This window comes from Dasypus novemcinctus, chromosome 17 (assembly GCF_030445035.2).
Source record: "Dasypus novemcinctus isolate mDasNov1 chromosome 17, mDasNov1.1.hap2, whole genome shotgun sequence".
NCBI classification, from domain to species: Eukaryota; Metazoa; Chordata; class Mammalia; order Cingulata; family Dasypodidae; genus Dasypus; species Dasypus novemcinctus.
The window spans coordinates 1282009-1305451 of NC_080689.1; the positions used below are offsets into that span (position 1 = coordinate 1282009).

Genomic DNA, 23443 nt, shown 5'->3' on the forward strand with positions numbered 1-23443 from the left:
CCTCAGGACCTCTGCTCTGCGCAGCTCCTGGGAGGCCAGCTTGCCGGGCACCCGGGCTGGCCGCTGGTGCAGCACCTGCTGTGTGCCCACACCCCGGGTCCTTCTGCATGCCGTTCCCGCAGCCGCGTGCCTCTCCCTGCAGGCCTCCGGGAGAGGGGCCCACGGGTGGGAACGCAGCCCTGAGGGCGAGCGTCTGGCATGAGCTGATGGGGGCGCAGGCCGCGCCGCCTGCTCCCTCCCCAGCACACGGCCCTGAGCTGGGCTGCGCCCTCCCCAGCACACGGCCCCTGGCACTGGGCCCCCGTCCATGCCCTCCCCAGCACACGGCCCCTGGCACTGGGCCCCCGTCCATGCCCTCCCCAGCACATGGCCCTGGGCCGCGCCGCCCGCGCCCGGTGAAAGGGGCAGGACGGGGGAAGAGGCCTAAATGAGCGCTGCAAGGGGGGGCTTCGGCGTCGACCCCGGAGTCGCAAGCTCAGAGCCGCCTGACTGGGCCCCGCTCCACCGCTCACAGCCTCCTCCCCCAGCCTCGGGAGGTCCCCCAGCCCGCGGCTCGGCAGCAGCACTGGGCCGTAGTGAGGACGCGGGCTCTGTGGAAGGACAGGTCACGCAGAGCGCCCGACGAGCCCAGCAGAACACCGCCGGCTGCCGTGAGGAGGCAGAGCCAGGCTGCCAAGCCCCAGGTGGGCGCTGCCCGCTGCCCACGCCGGCCCACTGCCCACGCCTGCCCGCTGCGCACGCCTGCCCGCTGCCCGCTGCCCACGCCGGCCCGCTGCCCGCTGCCCACGCCTGCCCGCTGCCCGCTGCCCGCACCTGCCTGCTGCGCATGCCTGCTCGCTGCCCACTGCCCATGCCAGCCCGCTGCCCGCTGCCCACGCCTGCCCGCTGCCCACGCTTGCCTGCTGCCCGCTGCCCACGCCTGCCCGCTGCCCGCTGCCCATGCCTGTCCGCTGCCCGCTGCCCGCTGCCCGCCCCGGCCCCCAGCACCCCGGCTGCCTCTGCACTCACCTTAGTCCTCCCACTCGGGATGTTCAGGCCCTAACACGCTTGGTGCCGAGCTCCGGCTCTTGGCGTGGTTCTCCCACGTCCCCGAACGCCGCGCCAATGCCCAGGGCCGGGCGTAAAGGGAGGCGCCCGCAAGGGCCCGAGGCCGGCGCACCGTCCCCAGGGCCCGGGCCAGGAAGGCCGCGCGTCCTTCCCCCTCACGCGTTATTAGGAATTCACAGCAAACAACCAATCAGCTGAAAACTCCATCATCAAATGATGCATTATCAAACCGACTCGTGTAAGAATATCAGATTCTTTATAAAGTCCAGAAACTTTCAAATATAGTATTTCCTTTTACAAATATTTCGACATTTAACAGTCATAAAAAGACAGTACAACTTTAAAAAATAGCTTTGTACAAAAGTTAATACCAAGGAGCAGCAGTAGAGGGTGAGGCTGTTAAAGCTTAACTTCAAAGAACTGCAGGAAATGGAATTTCATCTTTTACTAAAATACACCTCCTTCTCGTCCCTCATATACATATACGTCGTTTTAATAAATAAGTCCTGTGTACTTTTAAGGCTGATTTACGTGGCAACGTTCCCCGGTGCCTCTGTGCTCCGGGATTTCTCGGGAAGGAAAACAAACACGGAGACCCTGACCCGCCCCCGGCCGCCCGATGCAGGGTCCCGGCTCTGGCCGTCTCCCCAGGGCACCGCTCAGGCCAGGCCTTCCGGGCCGCCCGCGGGGCTGGCCGACGAGCTGGAGCGCCGCCCGCGGGCCTCGTGCTCCCCGGATGCTGCCTCGGGGGCGGCCGCAGCCAGCCCCTCCCCGGCGCCCTCGTCCAGGACGTACCGGCCCTCGGGGAGTCCACTCTCGTGGACCTCTGCGGTGACCACGCCGGCGGCAGGGCTGGGCGAGCGAGGGGCGGCGGGGTCAGGTTCGGTGGGGTCCTGCCCCTGGGCCCCGCGGCTCTCTAGAAACGGAGTGTTGATGTAGATGGCGTCACCGCGGCCCCCGGCGCCGGGCGGGCTGGCCAGGAGCTTTTCCAGCTGCAGCCTCAGCACCGAGAAGGGGGGCCGGTCCAGGGGGTCGGCGCTCCAGCAGGAGTGCATGATGGCGTACCTGCGGGAGAGAGGCCGTCACCCGGGTCCGCGCCGTGCCCGCGCACAGCCCACGCCCTCCCTCCACACCGCCTGCAGCTTAACCGCGTTTCTCTGCGCATTAGCTCCACTGCTGGGGGATGACCGAGGTGCTCTCTGCGCCCTAACAGCTTTCATCTTTCCTAAACATTCCGTGGGCATCTGACCGGAAAGCCGTCCTCGTTTCCAGGAGGGGCCACGCGTGGCAGTTACTCTATTCCTAGTATTAGGAACATAATAGCCGTCTCCTTTACATGAGGGGAGCAAACCACGGCCCACCGTCTGTTTTTGTAAATAAAGTCTCATTGCAGCACGGCTGCACCTGTTTGTTCGCGTGTGGTCTGCGGCAGCTTTCACCTTGATGCCAGGGCTGAGCGGCTGTCGTTAAAGAGGCCGTGGGACCCTGACTGCTTGGCCCTCTGCAGGCCACCACCGCTGTGGGCTGATGTCACTGACCTAAGGCCGTGTCCAGGGCTCAGGACAGCAGAGAAGACGGATGACGAGAGCCTCGTGGTATGGCGTTCGTGTGTGCCACGCCTGACACGTCCCGCGACAGCCCTGCCACCGCCACGTGTAAGAAAGGAGGCTCGGGGACGGCCTGACCGCGCCGCGGCCACGTGCGGTGCCGACCGCTGGGCCCCGCGCCGCCCGCCTCTGCGGTGCTTCTGCTGGCAGCTGCTCCCCCAGGTGGCTTCTTCATCCCGTTCGTCGTAGTAAGTACGACGGAGCAGGGGAAAGACCGCGAGTGACGGCCAGGAACCCCGCCGCGCGCGCAGCACGGCCGCTCCGTGCCGACCCCCTCCAGTTGTGAGAAGCCGACACTCACCCACTCGGTAAGGAAAAGACCCACATTTAAAGCATTGGTATTCTGCGTCGCAGCTGCTGGCGCCGCGTGGACATGAACGTGCAGTTCCCGCATTTGCGTTTAACGGCGCCTCGTGCACGCTGACCTGAGCTCCTGCCGGCACGTGGTTCTAGAAGGGCATCTGCCCCTTTCTACTTCTCAGCCTTCGTCAACCCCGCACACGTTTCTGGGGAGCGGAGCCCAAGACGCCGCAGAGCGGGGGGCTCCCCTTCCCACCTGAGCCCTGGCTGCGCTGGGCCCCAGCTTTCGCATTTCCTCAATATTCCACTTAAAGAAACCATCATGAGAAGCCCATTAAAACTGGTTTCGATTTTTTAGGTTTTCACGGCACAAATCAGTTTGCATGACTCCGCTGGATTGCCTGGAGGCTGAGAGGGGCGCGGAGAACTCTGTCCTCAGGGACATCAACTCTTTTTTTAAAAGGATTTATTTATTTGCTGCCTCTGCCCCTTTGTTTTTTGTGCTCGCCGTCTTCTTTCTCTGTCCATTGCTGTGCATTCTTCTGTGCCTGCTTGTCTTCTCTTTAGGCGGCTCCGGGAACCGATCCTGGGACCTTGTGGAGTGGGAGAGAGGCACCGCCTCAGCTACCTGGTCTGCTGCGTCTCTTACTGTCTCTCCTCTGTGTTTCTTTTTGCTGCGCCAGCTCTCCACGCGGGGTGGCGCTCTGTGCAGGCCGGCTCGCCTTCACCAGGAGGCCCCGGGAACTGAACCCTGGACCTCCCGTATGGTAGACGGGAGCCCAGTCGCTTCAGCCACATCTGCTCCCCGTCAACTCTTATCACTTCCTCCAGGGGAACGTGTTTACGGTGTTTATGTAATCTATATTTTTTGTATGTAATACGAGCAATATCGTCTTAAAGTTACGTCTAATATTCATGGAACATAAAAAGCTGAGCATGACTTTTAGAGACACGGGGGCAGGGGGCCCGAGAGGCAGCCTCCCGGGGAGGGCAGTGACCCTGGGTCTGGAGCGGAGGAAGGCTGCGGCACTCCCTGCCTGGACGCGTGAGGACGAGAGGACAGGAGCTTGCTGGCTGCCTGGGTCGCTTTGGAGAGATGTTATAAAAGGGGCCACACCGTGCGTTTACGGAACATTCCTGCAACCTGGACTTTCCAAGCAGCTTTGTTGGTGGCTCTGAGGATGGCCGGGGCGTCACGTCTGCACACAGAAAGGCCCCCGCCTTCCAGGAGCCGCTCGGCCTGGCCCTGCGCCCGCCGTGGGGTCGCTCGTTCCTCCTTGGGGCTGGTCAGCGGGGGCGTGAGCCGGGCCCCAGGCTGCTCCGCGCCACGTTCAAGGCCCTCAAGGCCCCGGGAGGCTGCGATGGCCGGGCTCCAGCCGTGGTGCCGGGCTGGGAGGGGCCGTGCGGGTGGAGATGGCCTGGGGCACAGGGCCGGACGCGCCCTGCTTCTGAGCGGCCAGGACGCAGGGTGTGCAGCGTGGGGGGCCGTGGGCTTCCTCATAGCAGCTCGGGAAGGTGTGCTCACCGCACCTGACACCTGAGCCCCCCCCCCGCCACACCTGACGCCCCAGCCCCTGCGCCCACCGCACCTGACGCCAGAGGCCCCCTCCAACCGCACCCGACACACCTGACGCCCCAGCCCCTCCGCCCGCCGCACCTGACACCCCAGCCCCCCCGCCTGCCGCACCTGACACCACAGGCCCCCCCCACTGCACCTGACAGGAGAGCCCTTGAGCCCACCGCACCTGATGCCCCAGCCCCTGTGCCCGCCACACCTGGCGCCACAGCACCCCCTGCCCGCCACACCTGACGCCAGAGCCCCCGCACCCACTGCGCCCTCTGCGTCCTCACGTCATTGGCGTTTACTGTGTGACGTCCCTGGGGCCCAGCAGCACCACCACGTCCGGTTCACACATGAGGCCGGGGAGACACCCAGGCCAGGCAAAGCCGGGCTCCAGCGGGGCGGCTCGGCCTGTGCTCGGCCACGCTCCTGCCCCGGGCAGTGGGGACCAGCGGGCGGTGCCAGGCGCCCCGCGGTCGGCCTGGACTTCCAGAAGCTGCTGGCCACCCAAGACCCCCGGGGGGCCTGGGCCAGGCGAGCGGGCAGGGGTGACTGGCATCTCCCGGTGGGAAATGCTCTGAGTCCACCCGAGCAGCTCGACAACCGGGGTCAGCGCTCAGATGGGCGAGTGTCCTGCTCAGGAAGGGGACGCGCCGCTGGCCGAGGGGACTCCAGAGCCCGGCCCTGGCCTCGCGCTCCCCCCCCGGGCCGCACCCCTGCCCCTGGGCGCTGCCACTGGCCACAGACGCAGGGCCACTCACAGCTCGTCAGGGCAGTCTTCGGGCTGCTTCAGCCGCAGGCCGTGCAGCAGGTACTCGTAGATCTCGTGGTTCTGGATGCCAGGGTAGGGCACCTTGCCCCGCGTGGCGATCTCCCACATGGTCACACCAAACGCCCACTGCGGACAAAGCGCAGCATCAGGCGCGTCTCCAGAGGGCCTGCCCGAGCCCTGACGCCTGGCCCGTGGCGCTCGAGAGCCGCTCATTGACCACGGAGGGCGCCACGGCCCCGCTTTCCTGCCGCCTCGCGGGTCATGTGACGAAGGCAGAGCAGCCTCCCGCCGCTCAGGCTCTGCCGCTGCGCAGCGACGCGGACGCCAAGGGTGCAATTAACAGCGGCTTTTGGATGGCGCCTGGGCTGCCGAGCCCCTGGGCGAGCTCCCTCAAGGGGTCAAGGCCCACTTTGCAGCAGCGAGAACGGGGCTGTGCCAGGGCCAGGCAGAGCAGGCGCTTCCCGGAATCCAGGCTCCAGGGGTCAGCTTGTCCAGCACAGGAGGGGGACGGAGGGATGCCGCTGCCCGGCCACCCCCCGTGCCGCTGCCCACCCACACCGCCTCCCGGCCGCCCTCCTGCGCCATTACCTGGCTGCTGCCCGCGCTGCTTCCCACCCATGTCACTGCCCTTCCACACGCTGCCGCCCACCTGTGCCCTGCCCACCCGCCCCCCGCGCCGCAGAGGCTGCCACGCACCACATCGCTCTTGCTGGTGTAGACCCGGTCGGCGAGGCTCTCCACGGCGGTCCACTTCACCGGCATCTTGGCGATGCGGCCCTGGCGGTAGTAGTCGCCGCTGTAGACCTTCTTGGACAGGCCAAAGTCGGCCACGCAGACAGCCATGTCGTCTCGCAACCTGCAGAGCGCGAAGCCCGGCCTCAGCCACGTGGAGGCCAAGCGGGGGGTGCTGGGCGCGGAGGCCGGAGGCCACGGGGAGCGGCCAGGGCCCAGAGGACCACCGCGCCCAGAGGACCACAGCGCTATCGGCCAAGCACCGACCCCATTTTAAAACAAGAGCCCACGGCCCGGGAGCCCCGAGGGCGGCCGCCCTGGACAGTGGCTGTGCACCTGAGGGGAAGGCGAGGACCCCTGGGGGAACAGGGACAAGGAGGAAACAAAACCCCTTCTGGGTTTTCAGAAATCAGGCGGCGAGGGAGGGAGTCGTGGAGCAGGGGCTGGGGCCAGGTCCCGCTGCCAGCTCCAGCCTGTGGGCAGCGGTGACGTGTTTGCGGGACTCGGCCTCTCCTTGCCACAGTGAACGACAGCCACGTTACAGCCGGCCACAGAGCTGCGACGCAGGCTGGAGAAGCAGGGGCTCGCCCAGCCCTCCTCGCCTCTCTGGGCTCACGGGAAGCGTCCTGAGGACCGAGGGACACGCGCCCTCATACTTCCCATGCTGCCTCCACGACGCTGGACGCAGAGCAAGCTGAGGATGGTGGGGACAGGCCACGGGGGCCACGTCTGGCTCTTGCAGCTGGGCGAGGAGGTGGTGAGGCCAAGCCGGTGCTCAGAGCCAGCGGATCCCCGGGCTTGGAGCCCCCCTTGGGCCAGCCCCCAGCCCCGTGCCAAGCCAGCTCGCTACGTGTTCGCAGCAGTGGCCGCCCCCGCCCCACAGAGATCAAACACCATGCGCTCGAGCCCCTTCCAGGACCGGCCAGCGCACTCACATGCAGTTCCGAGCAGCCAAATCTCGATGAAGAAAATTTCTGTTGCTCAGATACTCCATTCCCAGCGCAATATCCACCATGAACTTCAAAAGCATCTGCAGTGGAGTGTGCTGGAGGGTGAGGTGGGAGGACAAGAAGCACAATTTTAAAAAGGACAACTCAGCAAGGGGGAGATGGCAATTCTATTTCTTGAAAGTGTGGCAGTGAAGCAAAGAAACAAACCTTTAATTTCCACATTGCTAATATTAAAAAAAGGCTTTTAAAAAGCAATAAAAATGAAAAACCTGGAAAGTTCTTGGCAAGTATGGCATTCTCTTCTTCCCATCTTTAAAAGTACTAACGTGAATTACACGCTTTCTCTCCCTGAGTGTTTTTGTTTCCTGGGCCGCTCAGGCAAAAACCAAGAAATGGATTGGCTTAAAGAAGGGGCGTTTGACTGCGAGCGGCTTTGGGGCCGGGAAGATGTGTCAGTCCTGGCTTCGTGAGGCAGGGCTGTCTCCCCAGAGGCTGTGGCTGGCTGCCGTGGCCTGGGTGCCACTGCCCGTGGCTGCACACGTGGCGGCCGCTACCCATTTCTTCTGCGGTGGCTCCTGCCCGCTGAGTTTCCTTCTGTTCACAAAGGACCCCAGTGAAAGGCTCACGGCCATCCTGCTGGGCTGGCCCCAAATGGCGTCACCGTCAACAGGTGCTGCCTGCAGCGGGTCCCCCGGGAGGGGCTTCAGCAAGAGCACGTCCTCCCGGGGCACAGAGAGCTCCAACCCGGTGCAGCGCCCTCGAGGTAACACGCGGCCCCAAGTCCAGATGAGCACGACTGGGGCAGGACCCGCAGTGGGACCCTCCTCGGGGAGGCGGCGATAGCGGCAGGAAGGCACGGAGCTGCCCGCAGGCGTCCCCATCTGCTGTCATTTTACCTGCTCTTCTTGGCAGGGTTTTGGAAGGTGCCTTTTCTTCTGTGCATCAGAAGATTAAGATAATCTTTGACTCATCACAGGAATGGAAGTATCCCCAAGTACCCCTTGTACTCAGGAACACTAGCACGTGCTCAACAGTGTGAGTGTTTAGGAATTTAAATTTTTTCCTCTAGGGCCCTCCTGCAAGTTTCAGCTGTCTTGCTTCCTCCATGCCGTAAAGCTCAAACTAGACTGCCGTGTTCGAAAGCTGCCATGAGCCACCTGGATTCTAAAATTGTCCACCTCAGGGACGATGAGGGGGCTGAGTGTTTCAGCGCAGTCACGGCCCAGGCTAGGCCTCCCACCAGGCCCGCGGTCACACGTGGGCCGTAAGGACGTGTCCTGCCAGCACGGACCATCACGGTCTGTTCTTCGTAGATTTTGAAAAGTATAAACGGTGCTTATTTACCACTAAGCTTCTTCCCGTGGTCTGTTTCGTGCCAGTGGAAGATGCCAAGGCCCTGGGCAGCTGCCTGCCCGTCCCGAGGCCGAGTGGACACTGAGGGCTCCTCAGTGCTGGGCTGAGCCTCCCGTGGGAGCTGCGACTGGGCGCAGGGGCAGCTTTCAGTTCCCCGGGCTGCTCAGGTGAACAGCATGAAACGGGGCAGGTAAAACTATGGGAATTACTCGCTCACGGTTTTGAGGCAAAAAGAAAGTCCAGATCAAGCTGTCGTCAAGGCTGCGCTCTCTCCAGGGACGGGGGCTGGCTGCTGGTGATCCTCGGCCCCGGACACGCCTGTCACATGGCAGTGCACATGCCTATCACATGGCAGCACAGCCTGTCACACGGCAGCACACGTGCCTATCACACGGCAGCACACGCCTGTCACATGGCAGCACACGCCTGTCACATGGCAGCACACGCCTGTCATGCAGCAGCACACATTTGTCGCACGGCAGCACACGCTCCTGTCACACGGCAGTGTCTCCCGGCCTCTCCCTTCCCTTCCGGGTCCCGCTGAGCCTTGCTTCTTGCTTCCTCAGCCCCCCTCTCCTCTGAATCTCGTTCTCTCAGGACTCCAGTCAGAGGCTCGACACCCGTGCTGCCCGGGCCACGCCTGCCGCGGTGCCTACGTCTAAGAGCGGCTTTTCTGGGGTGCGCACAGCTCCAGACCCCCAGGGCCCTGTGCGCCTCGGGCCACTCTGCGGCCTCAGTGCGGCAGCCGTGAATTCCAGTAAACCGGATGCTGGAGCGGCCGCTCGGTCTCGGCCACTTGGCCCCGGCCACTCGGCCCCGGCCCGCTCCTCCCGCCGGGCTCTCGGCAGGAGGAGGAGGGACGCGTCTCTCCTGGCTTGTCTGCGGAGGGCGAGCTTCTGCTTTGTTCTCCTAAACAACTGGGGGAACTTGTGGCGTCTTCCACGGCCTTGTCCACCATCACGGGCCGCGCAGCCCCGATGGCTGCAGCGCCGATGGCTGCAGCGCCGAAGGCACGAGGCTCGAAGACCCCGAGGACACAGCGTTGCGATCACCATTCTCGGCTCGTCTGAATGGATTAGAGCTTAAAAAGCACCGGTTCACGAGAGCAGTGTGCTCCTCAGCGGACGGGGCAGCCGTGCAATCCAGAGTTCCGCGCGGCTTCCTGCAGCGCTCCGTGTGCAGACGAGTGGGCCCTGCCCCACGGGGGGCTCTGGCCACAGGCTCTGCCCGCCGCCTCTCCCTGTGAAGCGGGGTAACACCACCGCCCGGGCCTGCTGTGAGGACACCACACCCGGCGCCCAGCGGGCCCCAAAGGCCTTGTCCTCTCCAGCCCCGGGCCCGAGGCACAGGATGGCCGGAGGGCTCGCACTGACCTTCGGCCCCACCTCCAGCCGGGAGTGGAGCAAGTGGGTGTGCAGGTCCCCGTACTTCATGAAGGGCAGGATCACCATCGGCTTCGGAAGGCCCTGCGGGCTCAGCTCCACGCACACGCCTGAAATTCAAAACAGCAGACGTAAGGAGGCAGGCTCGGGGGGAGGCTGGCCCAACTGCGCCACGGGCCCCGCGCCCACAGCTCAAAAACGAAAGCCCGTCGCTCACGCGTGCCATTCTTGTTGATTTTTTTCTTTTTTCAGATTAGTGCCCATCTCTGCATAAGAGCTCTCGAAAAATGGACCTAACTACGGCCGCCTGGGGCCTGTGGCGGTTTTATACCCTGCGCCAAGCACAGGCGGAGGCTGTGCCAGGACAGGGAACAAGCTGGTTCCACGGGAAGGTCAGTGCTTCACCACACAAAACAGTCGACCGTCGCCAAATGCTCACATTGCTGAAAGAATTTTCAGAGCCTATCGGTAAAATCCACGTTCCCAAATTTCAACAGCAATACACAGGAAGAGCGGCAGCACCGTCTACCTCGGAACGCTGGCATGGGAGCGCATCAGCCGAAGTCAGGCTGCGCAGCTCTTGCCTGTGTTGCTATTACAAAGTATATTTGTGCTCACAGCTCGTTACGGACAAAAACTGCAGGTTAGTGACAGGCTTCTTTGATAGAAAATCAAATGTTAATTTTCATAACTCTCTGCAGTGCTGTATAAAACTCTGAAAGATCCCTGAAGAATTTACCAAGTATCAAGCCACAGGGCAGTGGGAAATCTGACGGTTCCCAGGGCGGTGCTTCCTTCCTGGAATACTGCCGCACACCAGCCCGCACCGTACCTGAGCTCATCTTTCCTGTTTTTCAGCCTCCAGGGCTACAAAGCCAAATTCTGATGATTAAATCACATCCCACACCATCATCAATGTACCATGATTATAAGAAATCAGTACTTTAAAGGAATTTAGTAAATTGTATTTTTAGAATGGTCTGTAGGCGTTATCTATTTTTATACCTTTAAACCCCAGTTTTTGTTTTTTTTTAAAATTTCTCTCCCTTCCCCCCCACCCCATTGTCTGCTCTCTGTGTCCATTTGCTGTGTGTTCATCTGCTCGTATTCTTGTCAGAGGCACTGGGAATCTATGTCTCTTTTTGTTGTGTCATCTTGCTGCGTCAGCTCTCTGTGTGTGCGGTGCCACTCCTGGGCAGGCTGTGCTTTTTTCAAGTGGAGTGGCTCTCCTTGAGGGGCGCACTCCTTGTGCGTGGGGCTCCCCTACACGAGGGACACCCCTGCGTGGCACGGCACTCCTTGAGCGCATCAGCACTGCGCATGGGCCAGTTCATCACATGGGTCAGGGGGTCCTGGGTTTGAACCCTGAACCTCCCATGTGGTAGGCGGACACTCTGACCACTGAGCCATGTCCACTTCCCCCCACTGGTATCTGATTCAAGGATAATCTTAAGTCCATACGAATTGTGACATGACCAGCTCTCAGGCCTGTCAGTCACCTGGAGCTCTGCGGACTCTCAAAACCACCCCAGAGTCCCTGTGTCCAAGAAATGTAAATCCACTTTTACAATCAGCCTCAGAAAATACAAGGATGAATCTTCTGGGTGCAAAACCAACGTTACGAATTACTTTGGGCCACACAGAGTGTGAGTGCATCTGCGCGCCTGCCGGCGCCCAGGCCTGCCATTCTCTGCAGTACCGAGAAGTCGGATGACATTTGGGTGGTTGAAGTCTTTCATGCACGCGGCCTCGTTGAGAAACTCCTCAATCTCTCGCTGCGAAAAGACGTCCACTAAAGGGAAAGATGGAAAAGGTAAAGCATGACTAATTTACTTGGTTAAGAGCTGGGAAGAGGATAGCAATTTTGCTGTCGGTAGTGTTTGGGATTATTTATGAATTCCAAAAACAGGTATTAGATTATGTTTGTAAACTGGTCTTTTCCTCTGGGCATATTAGATTATACTGGATTCAGAGGTTTCATTTTTACTTGATTACATAATGATTAAGACTTCAATTAGGCGTCAGAACAGAGAAAACAACACGGCAGAAAAGTTGGGAGTTTTTGGATGCTGGAGCCCCGGGAAGTAAATGCACAGGAGAAGAACACAGAGGGAGAGAGACGGCTCCATGGACACGGCAGAGGCCCCGGGAAGAGAGAACCTGAGAGTCTACAGCTGGCCTTGTGGAGAGAGCAGAGCAGCTGAGCCCGGAGAGAAACAAGCCCCGGGAGAGAGACAAGACTTATCCCAGCCTATAGCTGAGATTGAAGAAGCTGGGACCACAGAGCTGTAAGAGGAAGACGGAGGCTGGACCCTGCAGACGTCGGCAGCCATCTCGCTCCAACACATGGCAGCAGACTTTGGTGAGGGAAATAGCTTATGCTTTATGGCCTGGTAACTGTCAGCTCCTACCCCAAATAAATACCCTTTATAGAAACCAACAGAGTGCTGGTATTTTGCATCAGCACTCTTTTGGCCAATACACTCTAAAACTAAACTCATTTCCAACTGATCTGCTGCAACTCTTTGTTTCTTAGAAAGGACGGCACAGCTCGCCCTTTCCATCAGCGCGTGTCCTGCCAGGCTGGTTGCTCGACCACGCCCCCTGTGCTGGCTGCATTTTCACACCGAGCGTCTGAATTAAACTGCTCGAGAGGGGCATCTGGACTTCTGCAGCCCTGCCCAGGGTCCACTACTGCCCGCCCCTCCAAGGAAGCCCCAGGGCGGGCCGGGGCAGTGCTGTGCCTGCCAACCCTTCCGGACGGGCCATCCCCGGCAAGCGCAGCTGAGCCTGGGGCTTTGAGGCCAGAGATTATTCTTTCAATCCCTGCTGATTAGCACAGATGTAAAACATACGCAAGTTATTCTAAGTAAGTTCAGGAGGGCAGAGCCAAGGTTGGGGCCAGGGCCTTTCCTCAGCTCCAAAGCGCTGCACGGCGTAGCCGGGGGAGGAAGGCGCGTCGGGCAGCAGGGGCAGGACGGCCGGCGCCCGCTCTGCACTCGCCGAGGGCCACCGGCCAGTGCGCGGGCTCCAGGGCTTTCCGATTCCGGAGGAGGATGCGTGAACCCACCTCCAGCACCACAACGGGACGTCTGCGATGCCCTCTGAGCGTGTAGCAGCCACTTATTACTGAGAAAGCTCTCAAAAGGGAAAAGCTTGGACTCATGTGACTTGGCTATTTTGATTTCCTTTTAAAACTGAATTAAAATTTCAGCCTCCAATTCAGGTTAAAAGGTCTCAATACATGCTTATAATCTAACTATATGTTTTATTTACCAATAAAAAGTGGATAAAAAGCGCTAGAAATAAATCTATTTTACCTTATGCATTTATAAAAAATAGCATTGACCATCTCGTGATGAACAAGGAAGCAATCTTAAAACGATTAGCCAACTGAGCAACAAATCATCTCCATCCGAACGACCCGTGATGACGATGGCGGGTGAAACACCAGCGTTAACGTGCCACCGAATCACGGTCTCGTGGACAGGTCCCAGAACCCCTGCAGTCCAGCTTGGCGGGCGGCCACGGGGGCAGGAGCAAGCTCATCCAGTGGGCGTGGTGGGGGGCGTGCCCTCTGCCCTGCGTCCTCCAGCTGCGGTGGAAACCACGTCCAGCGCGCCTGCCCGCCAGCTCTCTGACCGAACAGGCCAGCCACCTCGGGGCCACCGCTTCACCGTGTGGATCCCTGCATGGTGAGCAGGCCATCCTACTAGCCTCTGCCACTACATCTGCCACACTGTCACTGCCACCGGCGCACTTCCTAGACTGTGGTCTGCTCTCACCTGCTCGTTCCTCCCTGGCTCAGGCCCTCTCACAGCTCCCTCCTGCTTCACTGCAGCTCCTAAGCGCCTCTTCCCCTCAGGGCCAGCTCTTCACATGCCGGGGGCCAAAGACCACTTCTCCTTCCCCTGGGAAACTCACAGCCATCGCTGCCCAGGGGCCAAGCAACAATCCTCCAGTGAGGAAGGGGTCCCGAGCCAGCAGAGCAGCCAGGCCGCCAGTCAGGTGCCGCCACCAGGTCAGCCCTGCCTCGCAACTCATGCCAGAGGTGGAGATGGATGGGTAGGGAGACGGCCAGCTAGACAGGGGGCAGGCGGCTACTTAGGTGGCAGGGAGATGGCTACCTGGACAGGTGGCAGGAGACGGCCAGCTAGACAGGGGGCAGGTGGCTACTTAGACAGGTGGCAGGTGGCTACTTAGACAGGTGGCGGGCAGACGACCAGTTAGACCGGGGGCAGAGCTGGCGATGGAGCCGTAAAGGGAGCACGCTGCTGCCTCCAGTGTGGGGAACGTCTAGCTCGGGTACGCAGGAACTTCCCCGGACAGACCGACCCGAGAGCACCCCAGGAGCAGCGCTGCGCCCAGAAGCGAGGCCCACGCCAGCTGGACTCACGCTTCATAGTCTTCACGGCCACTTTCTGAGACGTCCCGTCCTCCTGGCTAAGATTTCCTTCCATTACGGACCCAAACTCTCCTGTGAAGAAAACGACATCGGTAGTGACCCATGACCCTGTGCGAAACTTACCTAGCCTTAGCAAGGCCCATGCCAGCTGCCCGGCCCTCGTCCCCGGACGCAGGCTGGGACCCGCCCCGCCCACCCTGAGCGCCGCTGGCACCTCACTCTAAACACCGTCACCCACCCAGAAACTTAAAGGAACATGGAAAACGTCCCTGAAGGGCTCAGAGCACAAACTCTTAATCATCACCGTTCACGCTAAGGCCAATTTAACTCGGTAAATACCCATTTCACCCTTGTTCCTATTTAAGCTCTAAGGAAGGTACCAAGAATTATAAATGTGAGAACTAGAGCCATACATTTAAAGTGGGCAGGAAACTGGCAAATAAAAGGCATGCTTTTCATGGAAGGAAGGGAGTGAACGTTTTTGCAAGGCCTGCTGTGTGTGCCGGCACCACAGCGGCCCTTTCCACGTCAAATCTGAGTTTCAAAAATCACTACTGACTTTAACATTTCAAACTGCCATTATAACTCAGTCATAAGGATGGTATTTTATTTAATAATAGACATTTTAAAAGATTTACTCTACCTTTAGGAGAATTACTTAAAATTGCTTACCTTCGCCTAGAATTTTTCCGAGAGTTAGAAGATTCCTGTCAATCACAACATCTTCTAATTTATTCTTCAGCTCCTCACTGACTCCCAAGCCATGTACTGTAAAAAGAGTGGGAATGGGCCATCAGTGTCCTTTCTTTCATTTGACTGTTTGCTAAAGTGCTGTAAAATTGTTAAACTTTATTTTATATTTTGTCCTCATTCTTTCCCCCAAAATGCCAACTAGAGACTATCATATCAACTTCATGCTAATTAAAGTAAGTAAAACTAATCCTTCGTGGCAAGATTAACTGAGGGGCTTTAACAGCCAGAGCCGTCTCTCCTCTGGTCGTGCGCAGCCAGCGGCAGCCTCCGGTGGTCCTGGGTCCCCTCAGGGCAGGGCTGTGGATCACCTGCTGACATGGCGCTAACTGCGGTACCCGAAGAGACACTCGGAGAACAAGCCCCTGCGCCACCCATGCAAACGTCGTGACGCACAGAGGGCCGAGCCGAGAACTTGGGCAGTAGGAGGGCAGCTCCGTGGGCACGTGCAGCTGGGCAGCTCTGACCACCAGCCAGGAGGAGGCACCGACTGGAGGAGAGCCCATTGCGCAGCTGGGCAAACGACTCTGTTTGGGGTGTAGTTAAGGGAGTGGGAAGTGGACGTGGCTCAACTGACAGAGCGTCTGCCTACCATATGGAAGGTCCAGGGTTTGAACCCAGGACCTCCTGGCCCGTGTGGTGAGCTGGCCCACACACAGTGCTGCTGCGTGCAAGGAGTGATGTGCTGTGCCACACAGGGGTGTCCCCCGCATAGGGGAGCCCCACACATAAGGAGTGCGCCCCACAAGGAGAGCTGTCCTGAGTGAAAAGCGCAGCCTGCCCAGGAGTGGCGCAGCACACACAGCTGACACAGCAAGATGACACAACAAAAAGAGACACAGATTCCCAGTGCTGCTGACAAGAATGCAAGCGGACACAGAAGAACACACATCGAATGAACAGAGAGCAGACAATGGTGGGGGGGAGAAATAAATAAATCTTAAAAAAAAAAAAGATGGAAGCAAGGCTCTGAGAAAAGCAGATAATTAAATTTAAAAGGGTGCATTTGCTCTCAGAAAAAAAATTACCCAAAGGATTTTTACCTCCAGGAAAGAAATATGCATAAATGAGGAATTTTTTTCTTAATGTGAGGACAGAGACATCTAAAAATCAAACACTTATAGGTTATTAGTAAAGTAAGGAAATTAGCAATAGTCCATATCACGTGAATTTTCATTTCATAGCAACATGTATTCCATCATTCTTGGGCTTTTTTGTGGGGAGGAATGGGGGGCAAACATCCAGAAGCATGAGTTTGATATTTGCCCATATTTTCTACATTGTTCTGAAATTATTCAGGAATTCTGTTTTCTGCTCACTCCCACTCTTCAGGCCTAAGGCTGCACCCTCTGATTCAGCAGAGCTCAAACCATAACTGCCACGGCGCGCGGGGACAACCATCCCAAGGTGGGTGCGAGGAAGCGGCAGGGAACCAGGCGGGTGCTGCCGGCGGCTCTGCCGTTGGCGCTCCCTCCTCCCCGTTGTAGGATCTCTTGTGCTGGCTTGATCCTTTGCGTGGACCCCCCAAAATCACGTCCCTTGGCTGTGCCTGCGGTGGACTGGTTAGATCAGGTCGTCGAGGCCCCAGGACGACAGGTTCCGGGGGCAGCCAGGTGGGTCCCGGCCCCTCCCTGGATCCTCTAGGAACAGAGACACAAGTCGCAGAACAAAGTGGCAGCCCCAGAGGAACCTCCGGGAGAAGACGGACCCGAAGCGAGAAGAGCAGGACAGAGCAGCCCAAAGCAAAGCAGCGAGGCCGGGGAGGGGGAGAGACCAGGGCCCCCGCCCAGCGCCCGGCCGCGCAGGCGGAGCTCGGGGGAAAGCGCCGCAGAGGGCCGGGCGGGCAGAGCCGCCGCGCAGGAGCCCGGGATCGGCAGTTGTGAGCTGGGGAGAGCTGGGCCTGAGCGGTGCGTCAGTACACCCCACTGTAGAAGCACCCGTTTCCCGGGGCCTCGGCAGCCCTGGCAGGCTGGAGCAGCCATCACCCGACCCCTGGCCCACGGGGTTTCGGGAGGCATTTTGTGCATTAAATGATCCCTTCTTTGATGAAAGCTGTTGGTGTGTTGCTCTTTCTTTGCGCTCAACTATTGGAACTTGTTTGCTAAAAAAGTCAACTTACAGGTGAGTTCGACGGCTCGACGACAGAAGGACTTCCTTGCAGTATAATTTATGACGAATTCAGAATCCTCCTCTCTAAACGCGTTCCTGGGGTGGGTGAGAACAAGGACATCTCACAGCATCAAAACAGGGCTACAGAGTCCACAAAGCCTCCGCCTTTAACAGGGCCTCTTCTACAACGTTTTCCATTAGAAGAAATCGGTGTCTTCCCTTCAATCTACTTTAGGATTCACTCTAGATACCAAAGGCAGCAAGTGACTGATGAGATAAAATCCACTTAGTCACTATTTTAGATTCATTGATGGGAAAATAGATATGAATTAGTTTAAGTCACAGACTTAAAATCACTTTATCTTGGGTAAACAGATTATTTATAAAGGGATAACATAGCTTTAAAAAAGTAACTTATATGTATGCAGAGCAAAGCATTTGGAAAGATATTTGCCAGAATGTCAACTGAGGCCACGCATGAGCCCTGGAGCTAGAGATGGCCTCACCTTCTACTGTACTGTATAATCTATTTTTTTTTAAACTAAGAACGTTACTTTCCTAAGCATAAAATATAGCGATTTCTATTCCATTTGTTCCAAAAAAATGAACAAGTGAAAAATGTCATTATAGGGTCTTGTATGAGGATTCAAGGGAAGTGACTATAATAAATAGGTTTAAAAAAACCCCAAAAAGCCTGTATTCAAACTTTCACTTGTTTTATGCTTCTATTTTATGGTTCTTGGAAATAGTTTTATTCCTAAGGATCTGGAACATGTACTGTAATCTTGCTAGCATACTTGCTGTTCTCAGAAATCCCTCTTTTTGTTAAGTTCTGTAAATTTCAACCCTAAATTTTCCTAAATTGCTATAACCAGGGTTGGCTCGGATATCCTAAGCTCTGCCTTGGTGCTAAGTTTGGAGGTTCTGTGGAAGCACGAGTTAGCAGGGCTAGCATCCACACGAAGCAGTGTGGCCTGTCTCTCCCTCTCGACCTGTGTTTGTCTGTCTCCATCCAGCGCCCAGCACGGCGTCTATTCCTAACACCCCACCCTTCTCTGCTGATGTGCAATGCAGTCGCCATCCTCTACCAAGTCCCCAAGCGACACAGAGCTCTGGTGCCGCCCACTCACCAGCCCTTCTGTCCGCACCAAACCGCACGGTTCTAATCATTAAAAACATATTATGCCCGGTAGCGTTTTGCATTTTTCAAAACTGTCTTGGCTATTTCTGAACATTTATTCTTCCAGATGAATTTTCAAATGGGCTTGCCAAGTTTAATCAACAACCCTACAGCAATTCTGGCAGGGACTCTACGAATTTATTTTTAACGTGGGGGAAACGGATCTCTCGCTATTGCATGGTCCCATCCACGAACGTGGTACACACCTCTGAATTTATTCAGGTTTTCTTCACAATGGCTATAAGGCTGAATAGTCCCCCCCACAAAGCTCTTGCACATCTCACTGTGTTTATTCTGAGAATGTTGTGGTTTCCAAGGTACTGTGAATGGGGTCTCATTCTGGCATTTTGTCTTTAACATGTTTTAAAACAAGAACAAAAAGTGTTTTCACAACATACAATGTCCTAAGTAAAAATGTACATTTCTTCCTAAAGGAAAGCAAGGAGGGAGCTAGGGGAGCCTTTGGAAGCCGCTTTCCGAGGCCTGGGAGAGCAGCCTTGCTGCAGGCTGTCCCTGACACTTGGCCGAAGCCTGCCGGGCACGGAGCGCCCCTGCTAGGGCCCGCGGGGTGACCTCAGCTGCGCATTCTCAGAGCCCCGCCAGGCCCGCTGGGAGCTCAGAGCTCCAGCAAGTTTGGGCCACCACGTCCGTGGTTCTGTCTTACCAAGCCAACCTGCGCTTGAGGGGTTTCAAGCGAATATGTCCACGCATTGTTCTGTGACTACTGTTTCAACAGCCCTGACCATCAAGTCCCTCTTTCCCACCCACGCTGCACTCGGCCACTAAGTCTTAAGGACTTCCGCCCCAAGGACGCAGCCTTTCTCAGACACTGGCCGCGTCCTAAAATCTCAATTCAGAATCACGCAATCAGAGCTGGAGGGAGCGGGGCGGCGTGCGGCGACTGGGAACACCACAGAAGCCTGGAAACTGAGGCATCTCCAGGAGACAAGAGCAGCACTGGAACGCGGTGTCGTGACTCCCAGGCCAGAGCTCTGCTCTGTGTGCCAAGCTCCCAGCTGTGCACAGCCTGTGCCTGAGCTGCCCTCTCTGGAATGCTCCTCCGGCTGCACCCGGACAACACCTGAGCTACGTCCTCAGGACCCCCCGGCCCTCTTCACGCAGCCAGGTGCTCCTGTCGCACGCTCTGGCAGGCCCTTTCCAGAACGGACGGTGGCCATTTCGTGTTTGCGTGTGTGGCTGGCTGCCTGCCTGAGGACGGCACAGTGTCTGCCCTCGGGCGCCGCTAAGTAGGTGCCCGGGGCCGGGCACGCCCTTGGCGCACAGCAGTGAGCTAGTCTTGCAACTTCCGCACAGGTTCTCTCTTCTGGCTTCATAGCAAGCCCCGTGCCTCACCAAAAGCTCACAGAAAAGGCCTGATGTGTCTGGGATGTGTTCCAGCAACCATGAGCTCAGGATTTAGGCCAGATTTTGTCCACTCCTGTAAGAGTCATCCTTGAAATCCCCACACTATGATGTAGTAACTGCAAGGACAGAGCTGAAAGCACAGAGGGAGAGTGACCCCAGGATAGACGGAGGGTGACCCCCAGGACGGAGGAAGAGTGACCCCAGGACGGAGTGAGGGTGATCCCCAGGACAGAGGGAGAGTGACCCCAGGACGGAGGGAGGGCGACCCGAGGACGGAGGGAGGGCAACCCCAGGACGGAGTGAGGGTGACCCCTGGGACGGAGGGAGAGTGACCCCAGGACGGAGGGAGAGTGATCCCAGGGATGGAGGGAGGGCGACCCCCGGGACGGAGGCAGGGAGACCCCCGGGACGGAGGGAGGGCGACCCCAGGATGGAGGGAGGGTGACCCCAGGACGGAGGGAGGGTGACCCCAGGATGGGGGAGAGTGACCCCAGGACAGAGTGAAGGTGACCCAGGACGGGGTGGACACAGGGAGGTGTCATGTAAATGTCCCAGCGGCGCCCGTCAGGTGAGAAAAGCCTCCACGGCCACCCGCCCCGTGCTCACGCCCTCCCGTCCACTGTCGACCACCTGCCTCTTAAAAACGCCTCCTCCTGCCCCAGCGTCGACAAACGGATCCCCTGGAAACCCAGGCAAGCCGCGTGCCAGGAAGCGCGCTTGTGCACGCGGCCTTCTGTCTACCAGGGCCTCTTGCTTTTGTTGATATTTAAGTAAGATTTTGTCAGAAAATTAAGATATTTCTGAGAAAATAAGAAAAAGAGTCTTTTTAATAAATGTTAAAACATGAAAATTTTCTCCACTGGAAAAACAAGTGGTCATTACAGAAAACTGATAAAAAGCAGAAGAAAAAGAGAAGACAAAGCCTCACCGCTTAGAGTTGCTAACGGGGTGAAATCTCCGGTTGTTTGTTACGTGCACCTACGTGTGTTTTCAGGGAACTGTGACCTCCTTCAAGGTGTCCCCCAGAAGCCCTGCTCTCGTGCTCTCTGCCCCTGAGGAGGGTCTGCTGGCTGGCTGCCGCCCGCCTGCGCGGCATGAGTCCCACGGGGGGGGACCCCAGGACTGGCACACACGGGGTGACCACTGGTGGGGGAGGCGCTGGTGAAGTGGCATCGCCACTCGACCTGAGCAGGCAGAGCCTTTCCCCGGGAAACTTACCCGAACCTTGTTTCCTGGACTCTTTTCCAGATGGCCAGAGAAGCGTATATAATCAGCCCAATCAAAATGATTCCACAGAAGCAGCCGAGGATGAGCAGGGAGTCTGTGCTGTGAGGGGCCAGGGTGGACTTGGGGGCAACATCTACCCAAGATGAAAAACACCATGAGAATCAATGGAAACACGTCCCCTGGATTCAAAATACCTAGGAAACATTGGCTTGAAATGCAGACGGACAGACTCAGAAGCATTCTGAATTGTACCCATCCTTCTATCTTCTGTTACCTACAAACACAGGCAGGCCTTGCTTTGACTGTGCAAGCTGAATTGGAGCAAACGGCTCTTACAATTAGTGGGAAATTCTCTTCATATGGTTATAAATGAACAGGAAAATGAAATTAACAGTAAAGCACATATTTATGTGGCATACTGTAATTTAAAACATTAGAAACATTGAGAATCATGTTTTTTGCTTTTTTAAAAATATATCCAGAGAGAGGTGGACGTGGCTCAGTGTTTGAGAGCCTGCTTCTCATGTACAAGGTCCCAGGTTTGATGCCTGGTACCTCCTAAAAAAAAACCAGTTCTCACTGGGGAGTGGACATGCTCAATGGCTGAGCGCCTGCTTCCCATGTCTGAGGTCCTCGGTTCAATCCCTGGTACCTCAAAAAAAAAAAAAAAAGAAGTATCTAGAGAGCGAGCTTCTCTAACTTAGGTGTGGAGCACGCATCTTCCGTACGCGTTGGTGAGCTGTCATGTGCTTTTCCAAGTCTGGCTCAGCTTCCAGTATTTTATCCTTCACGCTTCAATACTGGGAAGTACGCGCCTTAAACTTCCTCTAATGTGAAGCGTCTTGTCAGTGTCCCTGTTTCCGGGACACTTTTCTTGCCATTGCGCTCCTCGTTGTCAGTCCCCTGCTCTGTGTGCTCCTCTGGATGCACCTCCAGGCTCTCGTGGACGTCGGCCGCGGCCCGCTCTGTGCTCAGCTATTTCTTCTGTGCCTCCATTTATGCTCCACTTGAACTTCACTTCCATCAGGACTGCTCTTCCCTTTTTCCCTGCACTTTCCTCTTTACCAGCCCATTCCTTCTTCCAGGCATCCTTTTTATATGGGCTTGCAACACTTGACCACCTGTGAGTGAATGGGTGACAGGTACGTCGTGACCAGCACCAGCCGACCTGGACGGAAGCAGTGGCCGGTGGAGAGGAGCAGGTGTGGAGAGCGGGGAAGTGTGGCCTGAAGAGCAGAGCTGGCGCGGGCGCTTCCGCGATGGCACACAGAGAGCACGCCGTGGTAACTGAAATCCGGGCCGCGCTGGGGGAACCGGTGGTGTTTAAACTGCCGTAGCCACAAAAAGCGAGCACTGCCTGAAGAGCGTTTTTTTTTTTTAACCTGGGGGAGGCTTACTGTGTGTGAAAACAAAAGCTGACAGTCTTCCTCCCATTCTCTTAACCTGTGCTTTTCAGATCAGAATCCCTTTGTCTCTGAACTCCTCCCTGGCAGATGCCGCATTCCCCTGGTGAGAGCCATGGGCTGCAGGAACACCCGTACGGCTGCGCATCAGCACAGAGGGGGAGCGTCTGGCCGCTGCCGGCTACTGGGCTCAGAGGCCACGTGGGAGAGAACCTGTGGCTGGATCAGCGTGGACCTCACAATAGGAGTTACCTCCACCCAAAGGGACTGCGCTGCGTGGCAGTGACCACAGCATACGGAGCTCAGGGCCCCCATGTGGAGCTTGGGGTCCCCGTGTGGAGCTTGGGGTCCCCACGTGGAGCTGGAGGCTGCCACGTGGAGCTCAGGGCCACGACGTGGAGCTCGGGGCCACCACGTGGCGCTCGGGGCTGACACACGGAGCTCGCAGCTGCCTCGTGGTGCTTGGGGTCCCCATGTGGAGCTCGGGGTCCCCACCTGGAGCTCGGGGTCCCCACGTGGCATGCCACCCAAGGCCTCTGTGGCCACACAAGCCTGTTGCGCAACAGCGCCTTCTGCCAGCCCGCCCCGGGCCTCTCGGGACGGCCTCTGTGGGCGCTTTAACCCCAGCACGTTACCCGCGGTGTAGATGGACGTGGCAGGGCACGTGGCCGAGCTTGGAACACAGCGAGGGGGTGTCACAGGGGCCCAACAACACCCCCACGACAGGGCTGAGGCCGCGCCGCCCCCCCGGGACGCTCCCTGACAACCTGCGTGGCTGGACTGGCGCCTGTCCGCTCTCACCATGCGCGGGCAGGAAGATCCTCACCGGGGGGCTGAAGGGCCCCACGCCGCCCCCCGTGATGGCGGCGACCCTCACTGTGCACGTGGCGTTGAGGCGCTGCACGGGAACCTGGGCGTGGCTGCTGTGCTGGCCCACCTCTTCCTGGTGCTCTTCCTGGGGACAGAGAGGAAGTCGGATGACGTGGGGGCCACGCCGTCCACCACCCGGCCATGGCCTCACCTCCGCGGCCACCAGGCAGGAGGCCCTGGCGGCGGCAGCACCTCGGGCTCGGGCCTGCGCAGGGGGCGTGCGGTGGGCCCGCGAGGAGGCGAACCCCCAGGCCCGCAGCCCAGGCCACGAGCCGCACCTTCCCACCCGCTGCCCACCCCCTGAACCAGCACGAGGGGCTCCCCTTCCTGGACACAGCCAGGACTGTGATGAAAGGACACGCCTCGGGTGCTGGCACTATTCATTTCCTCTCAGTGGAACCCGTGTGGAATTTGCCCAATTTTTAAAAAT

General features: G+C 58.1%; 1 protein-coding gene across 1 annotated transcript in view; it reads right to left on the reverse strand.

Moving 5' to 3' along the window:
• Window positions 1-1281: 1281 nt before the first annotated feature.
• Window positions 1282-23443, reverse strand: part of MERTK (MER proto-oncogene, tyrosine kinase) — a 90078-nt gene continuing 67916 nt past the window's right edge. The window contains exons 9-19 of the mRNA XM_058278072.2: window positions 22945-23098; window positions 20732-20873; window positions 16979-17064; window positions 14782-14877; window positions 14101-14181; window positions 11404-11496; window positions 9696-9814; window positions 6955-7064; window positions 5984-6143; window positions 5277-5413; window positions 1282-2112 (exon numbers count right to left, since the gene is read on the reverse strand). Of these exons, the coding sequence (XP_058134055.1) occupies window positions 1707-2112; window positions 5277-5413; window positions 5984-6143; window positions 6955-7064; window positions 9696-9814; window positions 11404-11496; window positions 14101-14181; window positions 14782-14877; window positions 16979-17064; window positions 20732-20873; window positions 22945-23098 (1584 nt within the window). The 3' untranslated portion in view covers window positions 1282-1706. The remainder of the gene's footprint in view (window positions 2113-5276; window positions 5414-5983; window positions 6144-6954; window positions 7065-9695; window positions 9815-11403; window positions 11497-14100; window positions 14182-14781; window positions 14878-16978; window positions 17065-20731; window positions 20874-22944; window positions 23099-23443) is intronic.